At 38.4% G+C, this 12,761-nt stretch overlaps 1 protein-coding gene across 1 annotated transcript; it reads right to left on the bottom strand.

Moving 5' to 3' along the window:
- Positions 1-2,402: 2,402 nt before the first annotated feature.
- Positions 2,403-12,708, bottom strand: ptk6b (PTK6 protein tyrosine kinase 6b). The gene is made up of 8 exons (XM_077214229.1): positions 12,260-12,708; positions 10,119-10,240; positions 9,862-10,022; positions 9,370-9,538; positions 5,968-6,126; positions 5,681-5,862; positions 3,634-3,787; positions 2,403-3,056 (listed from the first exon to the last, which is right to left on the bottom strand). Exons 1-8 carry the CDS (start codon positions 12,649-12,651, stop codon positions 2,848-2,850), a joined length of 1,548 nt encoding a protein of 515 aa, XP_077070344.1. The 5' UTR covers positions 12,652-12,708; the 3' UTR covers positions 2,403-2,847.
- Between the last annotated feature and the right edge of the window lie 53 nt (positions 12,709-12,761).

Genomic DNA, 12,761 nt, shown 5'->3' with positions numbered 1-12,761 from the left:
GTTTAAATAATTAAGTGCAAACAATTATACATTAATCACATGGAATTGCCTACTTGCAACTACTTTAATGGTTAGTGCAATCACATGACTTCTCACAATTAGGCTACTTTAGCCAAAAAAGTTTGTTTGTTTTATAAGCTAGAAGGTTTGCAAGCTCAAACTTAAGACAAACGAAAAGTCAGAATTATTGATTTTCCAGTGAAGTGAAAACAGCTGGTTTACAGGGGAACAGGTCGATGATGGTCAGAGGCTGTGGAGTGTGGACTGACTCTGAAGATCACGCTCTGACAGCATGAGCAGCTCCGCGAGTCTCTTCCTGTAAATCACTCACACAGGGAACTACAGCAGCTTTCCCTGGCAGAGATCATTTCACCGTTAAACCATCATCACAGTCCTATATAGCCTAGTCTGAGCGACCTCAAGCAAAGTTGAATGTGTTTATATTAAGCACAACAAAACCTTTTATATAACTCGATTTTGATGCACATGTACACATAGGCCTAACATTTCTTCACTTTATTTATTTATTTATTTATTAGTTAATTCATACATTTTTAGACTGTATTAAGAAAAAGAACAAGACACCCAACTGGAAAGAACTGAACAGGATGGAAAGCTAAAGCTATTAGCTACATGAGCATGTAGGCTAAACATAACGTTCATTTTGACAATAACAAACTGATTTCTTAAGAACACCATACAAATTAATAAAGTACACTTGTAATATTTTTTTTCAGTGCTGTTTTTTCTTTCCTTTTCTTTTTTTTACCTGCAAAATAAATCACTTCATGGTTGGAGGCTGATGTCATAACTGGATTTTGTTAGTTAAATAGATACATCTTCAAGCTTCATAGGCTTGAAAACTGATCTACAAGCGATGCAATGCCATTATTTTGGCCTATATGAAAAAGCTAATAATTGTATTTTATTGAGAAACTATTTTTGTATGTCTTGTATATTTTTTGATTAGATCAGATGGCTTTTTAAGCGTATATGGTCATGTTACAATGTGCCCCTCACATGTTACAATGTACCCCACCTATGGGGCATGTTGTCACATTTCACTTTCATTTTTTCGGGGTATATCCAGAAAAAAAGTATACACTGTAGTAATAAAACAAAACCACATAATATAACTAGACATGTGGGAAATTAATGTGGGAAAAAGGAAATATTCTGAACCTTAAGTTGATGTAGCCTACACAAACTGAGAAAGTCAAAAAGCGTTAGGTTGTGCCCCCCTCATCAAAAAATGGAACTATCCTGGAAAACCAAAGTGAAATTATTTAAAGTTCACCCCATGTCCACCTGATTCTGATACTGTGATTTAAAAAAACCTAACATATTCTATTCTCTTTAAAATAGTGAGTTTAATATTGAAACAATTGGGTAGCCTATAAGAAATATATGATGAAAATGTGCTTTGTAAAAGGAATAACAGGAATGGCACTGAATGATGATAATGACAATGACTAAGACATCAGCAGCTCTTGTCAGTAGTTCAAACACATAACAACTTAAACTTACAGTATCAGAGCATACATAGGGGTAGGCCTATATCGTGTTTGTTGTTGTAGCCTAGTGAAAGCATGAAGGTTGAACATGGTCATGAATAATCATTTTATTTATTTATTTGCCAGTTTCTCGCTTTATGACAGCTGCACTTTGATGACATGCCACTGAATTAAATTAAAATACAGACTTCGTGGTTGCAAGCTATACAGCTCATCAGTGAAATAATGGTGTGTCTCCATCTGCTGGTGAACTTTCATACTGCACAGGCCTGATTCATCGCTAGTTTTATTTTTTAGTGTCTATGGTTTTAAAAATGACCCTATAGAACAATCTATCACCACCTGCTGCATCAATATAGAGTATTACATCTGCCGAAACAAATAAAAATTGTTATCTAATAGACCTTTGAATTTGCAGATATTTGCCTGATATGATCGCAATCCTTCCCCATCATTACTGTTTTCTTACACAATTAATCTCAACTGAGACACATCAGGATTGTGGCTGTCATGAGGTAATTTACAATTTTTTTTAAACAAAGGAGCTCTAACATATTTGTGTCTGTGCGTTTTTCCTTTGGAGTTTATCGGCAATGTAAGATTGCCATGAGGAATTTGTTTTAGTGAACTGCAATAAACATTAACAATGCAATACATTATAAAATACAATAAAGTATATTACGAAAATACAGCACAATTTAAAGTGAACAAATCAACATACTCTTTGGCATTCAAATCAACTTTTTGACATTCATAGCTTCGTATTTAATATTATAATTCCAGTTGTATGATGGAATATACCTTTCTTTTGCTTGTCATATTTGCGTTAAAGGCTTGAGAAGAGGGAAAAAAACATTAAATACAATAATATATACATATATTCAATATATATATATAAAATAGATTAGTAATTTTAACTTGTATTTTAATGCCCCTGAACAGATTGTTGATACATTTAAAATGGTTTCATAGTCTTCTAAGCAGTTCGGTCTACTCTACCTGAAAACAACAAGGTTTATTATTATAAGTATAATTTTTAAAAAACAACTACAGCATCTGTCTCATTAAACTTAGTCAGTAATGATTGCTCGAACTCTAAACACAAATACATTTTTATTTGCCATTAGCGCTCCCAAAAAGTGCTTCATGTGCACATCTTCCTCACTAAAAACTGATGTGTTGGACTAATCTACAGTCCATCTAATCCATCAAGGATAATTCAAAGATGATTTTACGTTGCATCTGTGTGTTGCAATTGTTCATGGCCATTGTTCATGGTCTTGTTTTGGTTTCTAAGACTTTTAGGCCTCAAGATGTTTTCAAGGAGTGGAATCTAACTGTGCGGTTTGCCCGAATAACTACAGACGCTGTTTTGATAGTCGTTTAGTTCATGCTTCAGATCCTGAAAAGTGGGACGGTCCTCTGGCTCTGTTCTCCAGCAAGATCGCATGATGTCATAAATGATCTGTGGACAATTGGCTGGTGAAGGCATTCTAAAGTGTTTTTCTGTGATGAGATCATACACCTCACCATTAGGAACACCTATAAAAGAAGATAATGGCTTAAATATACATGAATCAAATGTTAAGGACTTAAGGCTGTAAGGCAAGAAACTCAAGATGAATAGGATAAAAAAACAGTTCACTGATAACATTTAGCATCGCAAACATTTTTTATATTTAAAGTTTTCTGAAATGTCATGTTTGAATATGCAAATGAGGAATCATCTAATTAAATATTCACACATTTCTTGTTAACTTCTTAGGTTTTTACAGAAGTTTTTACATTGTATCACTCCATAAATCAGAAAATATTGTCAACAGCCAGGAGGAATTTTTTTCCCATGTTTTTACGAGTTGCCATGTTCTGGCTTTTCTTGCTCAGCACATGCGAAAAAAAAACTATATTGTATAAAGTACAATAAAATAAACGCTTAAAAGTCTATTTGTAGGTTTTCTTTTCACTAGTCTGACAAAACATTATGAAAAGCCATAGGGTATAGCTCAAAATCTACAATTTTTTAAAAATAATTTATACAATAATTTAAGTTTAAAGTCTTAAACTTAAATAAAAACACAAAAAAATCACATGATACAACAATTAGCATGTTAAAACTGACCTGGGTAAGGCACAGCTCCATGTGTGACAATCTCATAAAGGAGAATCCCAAATGACCAGACATCAGATTTAGTTGAGTAACGGCCATGACTGATAGCCTCAGGTGCGGTCCATTTATATGGTATTTTCTTGTCCTCAGATATATAAACATGCTCCTAGACATGATAAAAGACAACTTCATAGAACAAATGCATGTGCTGAAGTACATTTTCAAAATTATTGTAAAATAGCTCTTGGGATTGTTTAAATTTGATTGTTTGTTTCATAATATATAGCAAAGAAATATGAATTTATTTCACAGGATCAGGATCACAAAACCATGTTCCCTACTGATATTTCAACAAAGCAGGAAGCAAATGTCCCTATAAACAATTTCAAAAATAATTTCCAGGGTGCAGTACTTGCAGTTTACAAAATAAGGTTGCGGTACTCACTTTTGTTTGCATGTTGGTATGTGTTTATATAAATATACACAAACACACACACACACACACACACACACACACACACACACACACACACACACACACACACACACACACACACACACACACACACACACACACACACACACACACACACACACACACACACACACACACACACACACACACACACACACACACACACAAATTATATAGATATATATCAATCACTTAAAGGGCACCTATTACGCCCCTTTTTACAAGATGTAATATTGGTCTTGGGTGTCCCCAGAATGTATTTGTGAAGTTTCAGCACAAAATACCCCACAATTAATGTATTATAACCATCTGAAAATGTCATTTTTTGGGCCTGTTTTAAAAAGAGCTGTTTTGGTGTGTACCACCTTAAATGTAAATGAGCTGCATATCCCCACCCAGCCTTTGGATGAGGGCGTAACTTGCGAACCTGTGGCAATAAACTGTCGGTAGAAACTGAATGGCTGAGAGTGAGAGACGTTCTGTTTTGTATTGCAGTCAGTCGTACATGTTTGAACCGGAATCAGACCCAGATGATGAAGAGACTCCGGCAGAAGAAACACAAATGAGAATGGACCAGGACGTCTCGGAATGGTTATTTGATACATTTATGTACTTATAGAGTTGTAATCGCGTCCCCTTTGCAATTATGGATGTGCAACACACACACAAACTGTGATAAGTTTGGCGCAATTTTTTGAAACTACAAACACAAATATTGTGATAACGTTTGCTACGTACAAACGAAATTAAATTTATGCGAGGGACCTGTTGCGTCATGTTTACATTAACGTTACTTGTCGTAACGTTAACGTTACAGGTGCTTATGTGGCAAATGTTGTTGAATTGGCTGATATCGACTGAAATGACTATTTGCTTAAAAATCGTAAAATACACTTACTTCTACTGGAGGTGACGTTGGATCGCGAACAGTAGGCAACGATCCACACTTGAGGATTAACTTTGAAGCAAGACCTGCTTTGAATTGACCCTCGTTCACAAAACAATCAGTCAGAAAATGATTTGCGCAAACATAAACGTATTTTGGAAGTTTAAGTGGTGCCTTTCCTTCGTAAATAAAATCCATCCACTGCTTTTTCAGTGGCTCTGATGTCGGAAGTAAGTGAAAACTACTATGTACATTATTACATCCCACAACAGAACACTTATGTTTCTAAGGAGACATTTTCGACAAGGCAGCACAAATCGTCAGAACACCGGCTGTCGTTGAAACAATGGAGGATGGTGTACAGATCACCGAGGGCGGGTCTATGCCAAAACCACAGTGTCAATCAAACCACATCGGTGGGGCTTGCGCAATTCTACGTCACATTGCACCGAATCTTAGAACAGCTCGTTCTGAGACAGTGCTTATGACTTATTGAGATTGTAAAAAAAAATCACTGGGTGGATTTTTTTAATATCATTCTAGGGTGGTTTTGTTCACACACTGCCAACACACATTTATGTTCAAAAACCATGTAAAAGTGAATTTTGCATAATAGGTGCCCTTTAAGATCCAAATTGTGACCCCAATCTCACCACCCCTAAAAAAAAAAAAAACAGCATAAAAATTTGTTTTCTCACCTTAATGACTCGAGCTAGGCCAAAATCACCAATTTTGCAGACGTTTCCCTCTCCGACTAGAACATTTCTTGCAGCAAGGTCTCTATGAATACTGTTATGTGCCTCTAAATATACCATCCCATCTGCTACTTGAGCTGCCATGTCGACCAGAGACTCCATGTCCAATGCCATACCCTCTTGACCTGAATGATGGGGAGTGATGTATAAGATTGAAAACGTGAGACAGCATAATCACAGCATGATCAATGCAAGACATCATTCAGTCATATCTAGGGACAGTGACGGACTTCTGAGGAAATTAAGCAGGTTGCCCTTCTCTATTAGTTCGGTGATGATGTAAAACGGGGCAGAGGAAGAGCAGACGGCAAAGAGAGAAACCAGGTGCCTATGACGCAGGCGCTTCATGATCTGCACCTCCAACTGAAAGTCCTTCTGCTTCAGAGCATCTGTGGGGGGGGAAGAAATAGACAAAAATATTATTTATTATGATACTCATTTATTACAAATATATGTCATTTTATTATTTATTTGTAAAAATATATTTAGTATTTGTAATTAGTAATTTGAATGTTGTATCCGAAAGGAGATGCAAAGAAATTACTCATTGCAGGGTGTTAGATTTTGTAGAGTCAGTAATTTGCTTTAAAAAGCAAATTTTTCTTTTTAAATGTCAATGACGTCAAACACATCGTTCCACCAGAGATAACGTTACTGCTTTACGGCAATCCTTCAGTCACCTTGGTGCTTTCGCGCTCTGCACTTTCTTTTCAATCGACAACACCGCTTACACAGGTATATACTGTACACGCGCTAGAAGAGTTTTTGTTTTGTTGTTTTAAAAGACCACGCTGAAAATACACACACACATTCTGGTCCAGATGCCATCAAGCGGTATCTCTGGTCGTAATCAGTCCTTCACTGACCAATCAGCGTTCATTAGCAGAATGCTAGCGTGTAATGGACAACAACAACAACTCAACCTGCAAGAAATCGAAAGGACATAAGTACTTGTTCATTCAACTTTCGACCTATAACCCATGTTGAACTTGCAAAATCTACAATCAAATCTGAGATTTATCAACGGCAGTCGGGTGAAAGAGACTAATTTATCCGTCTAGCTCCATAGACTCCAATTCATTTTGCACTCATGGGCAATTGGCCCCAGTGGAACTCTGGTGGAACTACAACAAAAATTTGGTACAATAGGGCTTAATCATAGACAGTATAAGAAGTGGACAGAGCCATCTCATTGGAACTGAGTTGAGACAGTTGAAGCCCATTTTTAGCGATTTTTTAGCACTTCCGTTCCTGACGCGCAGACTCAAACCGACTCAAACTAAGCTTGATGACGTGAGCAACCTGTCTGACAGACGTAAATCTTCTAGTAGCTGTGCGTGAAAATTGGCAACGTTAATCACTTCATATGTATTCACTTGCCACATACCGAATTATTTCCAATTCCCCAAAAATATTTTGTCCCGTTGCTTTTATGGACTCATTATCTATGGGCTTCTCCCTTGACGGGACGTCCCCCCGATTGCCTGCAAGCTTCTCCTCCTGTCTATACGGTAATGTCTCTATTGTGCGACAAAAAGTTGCGTGGTTATGACGCAATCGTTAGCCTGTTTTTAACAAAAACGGCTTCTACGGGGCCATAATGTAAGATACAAAGTAATGGAGCCTTTTATACATTGTCGTGTTTATTTAGAAATATATAATGGACAAATGAAGTCTTTGGACGCCTCAGATGTAAAGTTATTCGCTGTCAAAGTGACGCCAAAATGAATGGGAGTCAATGGAATGCTAACAGCAGGTGAAGTTCTGCTACAATGGCGGCTCCCGCGAGGCTTCAACTTCCGGCTGATGGATTACCCCCTTGGGCTTAATAGGGAGTGAACAGGCCATCCGTATACAGGCTGATGCTGTGCTGCGTCTCGCCTTGTTTACTTCCGGTATACTGCACGCGGGTTTTTGTATGCGCCGAGAAGTTCCTCTACTCAAAAGACCAAGATTCCTTGCGAATAGAACATGCGCAGAACACAAATCACTATGGGGATATGCTGATACGCGTTTACATGACCAAAAATTCGGGTTAGAAAAGGGGTACCCCAGGGATCATATCTGGGTTTTTAAAATCCGGGAGATGAGCATATTCGGGTTTTTGCAGGTGTTTACATGGCCGTGCGCAACCGGGTTAATATTGCTAATATTCCGGTTTTGAATGGAGTATTGGCTGCATGTAAACGTAGTCAGTATAATGTTGAGGATCACTGCCATTCTGCATGACTTACATTGTGTTCAGCCTCAGCTCACATTTACCTCACCAGTAATGTGTGCAATGTACAATCTGAAACCGTTGGCTGTAAGCTATTCATGCCTTGAGGCTGCAAAGCAGGTGGTTGCCTTCATAAGAATACATTTATTTTGCTTGAATTATGCAGTTGATTTTTGCCCAATGTCACATTACCCATTTACATCCAAAAATTGCCTATCCAGGTCGTCCTTCAGGTCCTTCCCTGAAGGTAATTCCGGAACACTATTACTGGCAAAAGCAAGTATTCCCAGCAGATCCTGGGGTTCTGTCTGGAGTATTGTGTATCTTACCTTAGAAATGTTTTTACTCGGATAAAGTTGGTTCAAACACTGGTTTGAGTTTATTCTATTTCCTGATATCGATTTATGAATGTGTTTATGTTTATTAGTGTTTAATTCCAGCCATCTATCTTATTATAAGGACAATAAGAAAAAAACACAAAACCTCTTTTGATCCACTGCATTAACTTGTGCTGTCAGTGTCAAGTACATGAATACATAAACACTCATGTGTTTAAAGCTATGAAAAGGTCATATCCAGCATTTTTCCAACAAACACTGCCTATGCTGAATCAAAGATTATAATATCGATGTCAAAAAGTTTTTACCTTTAAAAAAAAGATTAAGATGACGGCCCTCTCATATTTTGGAATTAATTAATTGCAGTTTGTGGAATTTCTTCATTTAAAAAACTTCAGACTTTCAGGTAAATTCTTTTCACATTTAAAACCGCCAGAATTTGTTTTGGATAAAAATAACAGGCAGAGTTGAAACTAGAAGACTTGTAAGTTGCATTTGTAATTGTAACGGTCTGTGACACACCAAGCAGACGTCAAAGAACTAGCGGAGACGAAAGCTGACTATGTTGTCGCCTCGCGTTGGCTGCGTCTGGGCCGAAAAGCTGCACTTGAACACACTTAAAGGACTACAGCTGGCTGCCAACTAGCTTGTGCGTTCTGCGCCTGCATGTAGGGAAATAACTGTCTATATCAGCAGATATCAATAGTCTATGTTCATCATACCAATCACGCTGATCACTTCATTCCAGGCGAATCATGTTGTTATGAAAAAAATATTCTTGTATTTGGAATGCTCAGTGCTTTCATCACTTTAGCTTTTTTTCTTGTTTACTAACTCACGCGCTAAACTGAACAGCCGTTGATCTCTCACCGATGACGATTCAATATGCTGAACTCCTGCTGATGTGAGCTCGACAACAGCTGACGTGTGGAACACACCACAAAAACTAGCCCGACGTTGGTCGATGGGCGACCATGGGATTGGTGTGTCATGGCCCCTTATATATTATTTTGGTGTGGAACATTTACATTCTTATTTTCAGCTCTGCTCGGTAGCACCTTTAGCTATGAGCTCACCATTGTTCTTGAGGATTTTGATGGCCACTTTAGTGTGATTCTTCCACGTGCCACTGAAAACTTCAGCAAAGTGGCCACTGCCCAGCAGCCTCCCTAAGGTAATTTGTTCTTTAGGAACCTCCCATTCATCGACTGTGGAGGGTGGCAGATTCTCAGGCCGGGGCTTTTTCTACAGGAAGATGAGTCAGTGGTGTGAGGAAGTAAGTTTAGAAATACAATTCATTTTATTATATATACACGTCCCATATTTACTGGGTTGGATGCTTTACATTTAGACATCAGCATGTGTTTGCTGGAAGACAGAAAAATAAGTTTCTTGATGTTGCAAATATTTACTGTATCTAATGCAAATGGACAGAAGCTGGTGTTCTAAAAAAAATTTAGAAACTATTTCAATCACTTCCTCAAATGACAAAACTGAAAGAGAATGTGCGAATAAAAACAAGCATAAGAGGAGAATGGGGGGAAATGGGAAGAGAAAGAGAGTCTCACCCGGATACAGGGTCGCTTCAGTTGGTCTGAAGTGGAGAATGGATGAGTTTGATAATATTCAACCACCTCTAATACACTGGCAAATGTAGGAGCTGGATCCACAAAGAACTTTCCACCAGACTGGTAGATCTTGAAGTGCTTTGCTGTGTCCTGTGTCTTCACTAAGAGAGAAGATTCAGAACTTCAGTCTCCGAAAGCAGCTTTAAGTATATGTGGTAACAAACTCACTAATGACTGTCAGAAAACAACAAACACACCTGAGATCACAAAGCCCGTGCTGTCAGTCTCACTGATTCGTACAAGGAAGGATCCATTATCATTTCCGGCAAACATGAGGTGACTCAATGCTTCAATACGACTCATCTTTCCAAAAAACCACCTAAAGATACAGAAAACACATGGGTTGTACAGTATAATTTTCCTTAGGGTACAATTGATAGCACAGGTGTTTATTAATGTATTAATAAATTGTGATCCTCCACTATTTAATTCACATTCCTTTGAATCAGATATGTTCAATGAATCAATCACCAAACTGATTCTGAGAACGGTCTGAACGATTCATTCATGAAACAGACTAATCAGTTTCTTCCGTTCAACCGTGTTTCATTTCATTTAGTAAAGGGCCATTCACACCAAGGGCTAGAAATAGAAAGTGGTAATAATCGTTGTAGTTCTATGAGAATAAGGAAGTCCACTTAACAGCTACAACGATATCGACACAGAGAATGATATTGTTGAAATCACTTTCAGAGCAATATTTCCAGTATGAATGATAAACATTGACAGCCATTCAGAATCCATCCTGCTTTAAAGAGCTTGAGTATTTAAAGAGGCAGATGACATAACTGCATGCTTAAAGGTGCTCTAAGCGATGTCGGGTGACATCACTTCTTGTTGACGTTTAAAGTATTGTCAAACAAAATAAAGGCTAGCTAGACCCTCCCTCCTCCTCATCCACGCACTAACCCCCCAAACCGCACCCCCAAACCCTTCTTATCGGTTATTGCCTGGAACAGTTTGTTATGTTTCGTGGTGCGGGTAAGCCCAGTTTGTTTTTGTTGCCGTTTGTGGAGCCTTGGGTGTCTGCAGACTGAGACCGTGTTTTTTTACAGTGTGTTCAGGGGACAGGCACCTAGCGGATAGTGAGGAGATGTTTGATGTATGTGACAAAAAATGTTTTGGCCTAAAAAACGAGTGACATCGCTTTGAGCACCTTTAAAATAAACAAAAATATCATCCATTGGTGTATTTAACGTTATTGGTGTGAACCATCCTTAATCTTTCACAGCTGTTGTCTCAATGGAGGAAAACATTATCAGTGAATAAAAACTTAAATTTCTGTAATTTCTTCACCCAAAGCTTCAGTAGCCTACTAAGCAACGTTATGAATCTTTTTTTTTTTTTTTTTACCTTGACAGCTTCAGCATGCATTCGGGAATGATGGGGAGGGGGAAAAATCGCACAGGTAAATGCAAGTACACCTGGCTGCAACCTGCAGATCGGGGCGGGGCTGCATTTGTCGCCCCGCCCCACACTTACTCTGATTGGCTTATTCGGCTTCAATAGACATTCATGATAGAATAGAAAAGGTGTTCGGTCAGAGTGGTCCATGTGGATTGATGGGCGAATGTCATCAATTAAGGTACAAAACTGTAAAAGAGAGGTGTCTAATGCCACACAAATAAGATAGAGCTTAAATAGGTTGAGCTCAGTCTAAGCACACTTAGTCTAAGAATCTGAGAGAACGTCAGTTGTTTTCTGGTAACTCGCTATCAGTATAATTGAATCATTAAGTTTTTAGCTACTGCAAGTTTAATCTTCTACATCAAAGAAGATGATTCACAAATCAATGTTATTTATTGTGAACCAATGAGTCAAAAATACCCATCTAAGTAACCTACAGATGAAAGAGTAGTACTCATTCATCAACACACTTTGCACAATTTAAAAGAATCGATTAAAAATTCGGTCACGAAACGGATCTCGGAGATCTCGATTTTTAATAGCTAGCCTAATTCAAAAAGTGAATCACAATATTTGACCGCGGGGCTATAATGATTTTCGAATAGCCTACAATCTGAGCTAAAAATGAGTCAAAATGTGATGTTTTCAAATCTAATTTTGGCCGCACAACATGAAACGGAAACCGAAGTAGCCTATTTATATCACCTATTCAAGGACGTGCATTAATTGCTTGGAATTGTCTAAAATGCGTGAGCACAGACAGTTCAGTTTAATGATAAATGAAATTTTTACTTAATGCTTCAAGCTGAATTTACGAAACTGTTTGCTGAAATAACCACAACATTAACAAACGCACTGAAATAAAAACGCGCTGTTTATCTGTAGCCTAATACAAACTAGGCTACTTTTCAGAAGTAGCTTTGACACTCACGGTTGATACTCAATGGAGTCCGCTCGCGCCAGATAATTGGATGGAACAAAGCCGGTGGTCACACTGCCGAATGAGTTGATTTTCTTTGCAGTCCACCAGTCACCGGAATTGTTGAAAATCTCGAACATATCACCAGCTTTGAACGACAGCTCCTGTCCGTCGCGTGCCTCAAAGTCCCATAGAGCAGTATAAACAGCACTCTTCGGACTCAGGGGCTGAGGTGGATGCGGCTGGGGCTGCGCGTAACGATCAGTCTCTATATTACCGGGTCCTTCGCCCGTACAGTCACTCTCAGTTTTCATGCTGTTTTCTCCATCGCCCGCTGAGGATCCGCATATTCTGTCCCAACATGTCTTAAGACATGGGCAAGTTTTACTCAAACATTCCCCCATGAGATAAAACTGTCCCCCGAGAGACACCTCTAGAGGATTCCCATACTCGTCTACTAGTTTAGGGAACTGACATTATAGTGAAATCTTCCGCATTTGAACCACGCCTGTGG

The sequence above is a fragment of the Siphateles boraxobius genome, unplaced genomic scaffold (assembly GCF_051911475.1).
Source record: "Siphateles boraxobius isolate OS27281-9 unplaced genomic scaffold, OSU_SipBor_1 68, whole genome shotgun sequence".
Taxonomy (NCBI): Eukaryota; Metazoa; Chordata; class Actinopteri; order Cypriniformes; family Leuciscidae; genus Siphateles; species Siphateles boraxobius.
The sequence above is the reverse complement of the archived record's forward strand: the minus strand, read 5'-3'. Positions and strand labels throughout refer to the sequence as shown.

Bases quoted from the DNA above. Each gene is read 5' to 3' on its own strand.
- ptk6b (XM_077214229.1), bottom strand. From the start codon at position 12,651: ATGGGGGAATGTTTGAGTAAAACTTGCCCATGTCTTAAGACATGTTGG. The intron at 6,127-9,369 runs GTGAGCTCATAG...CCCCCCCCACAG, and splicing joins CAAAATCCTCAAGAACAATG to ATGCTCTGAAGCAGAAGGAC. The intron at 3,788-5,680 runs GTGAGAAAACAA...TATCATGTCTAG, and splicing joins GCCTAGCTCGAGTCATTAAG to GAGCATGTTTATATATCTGA.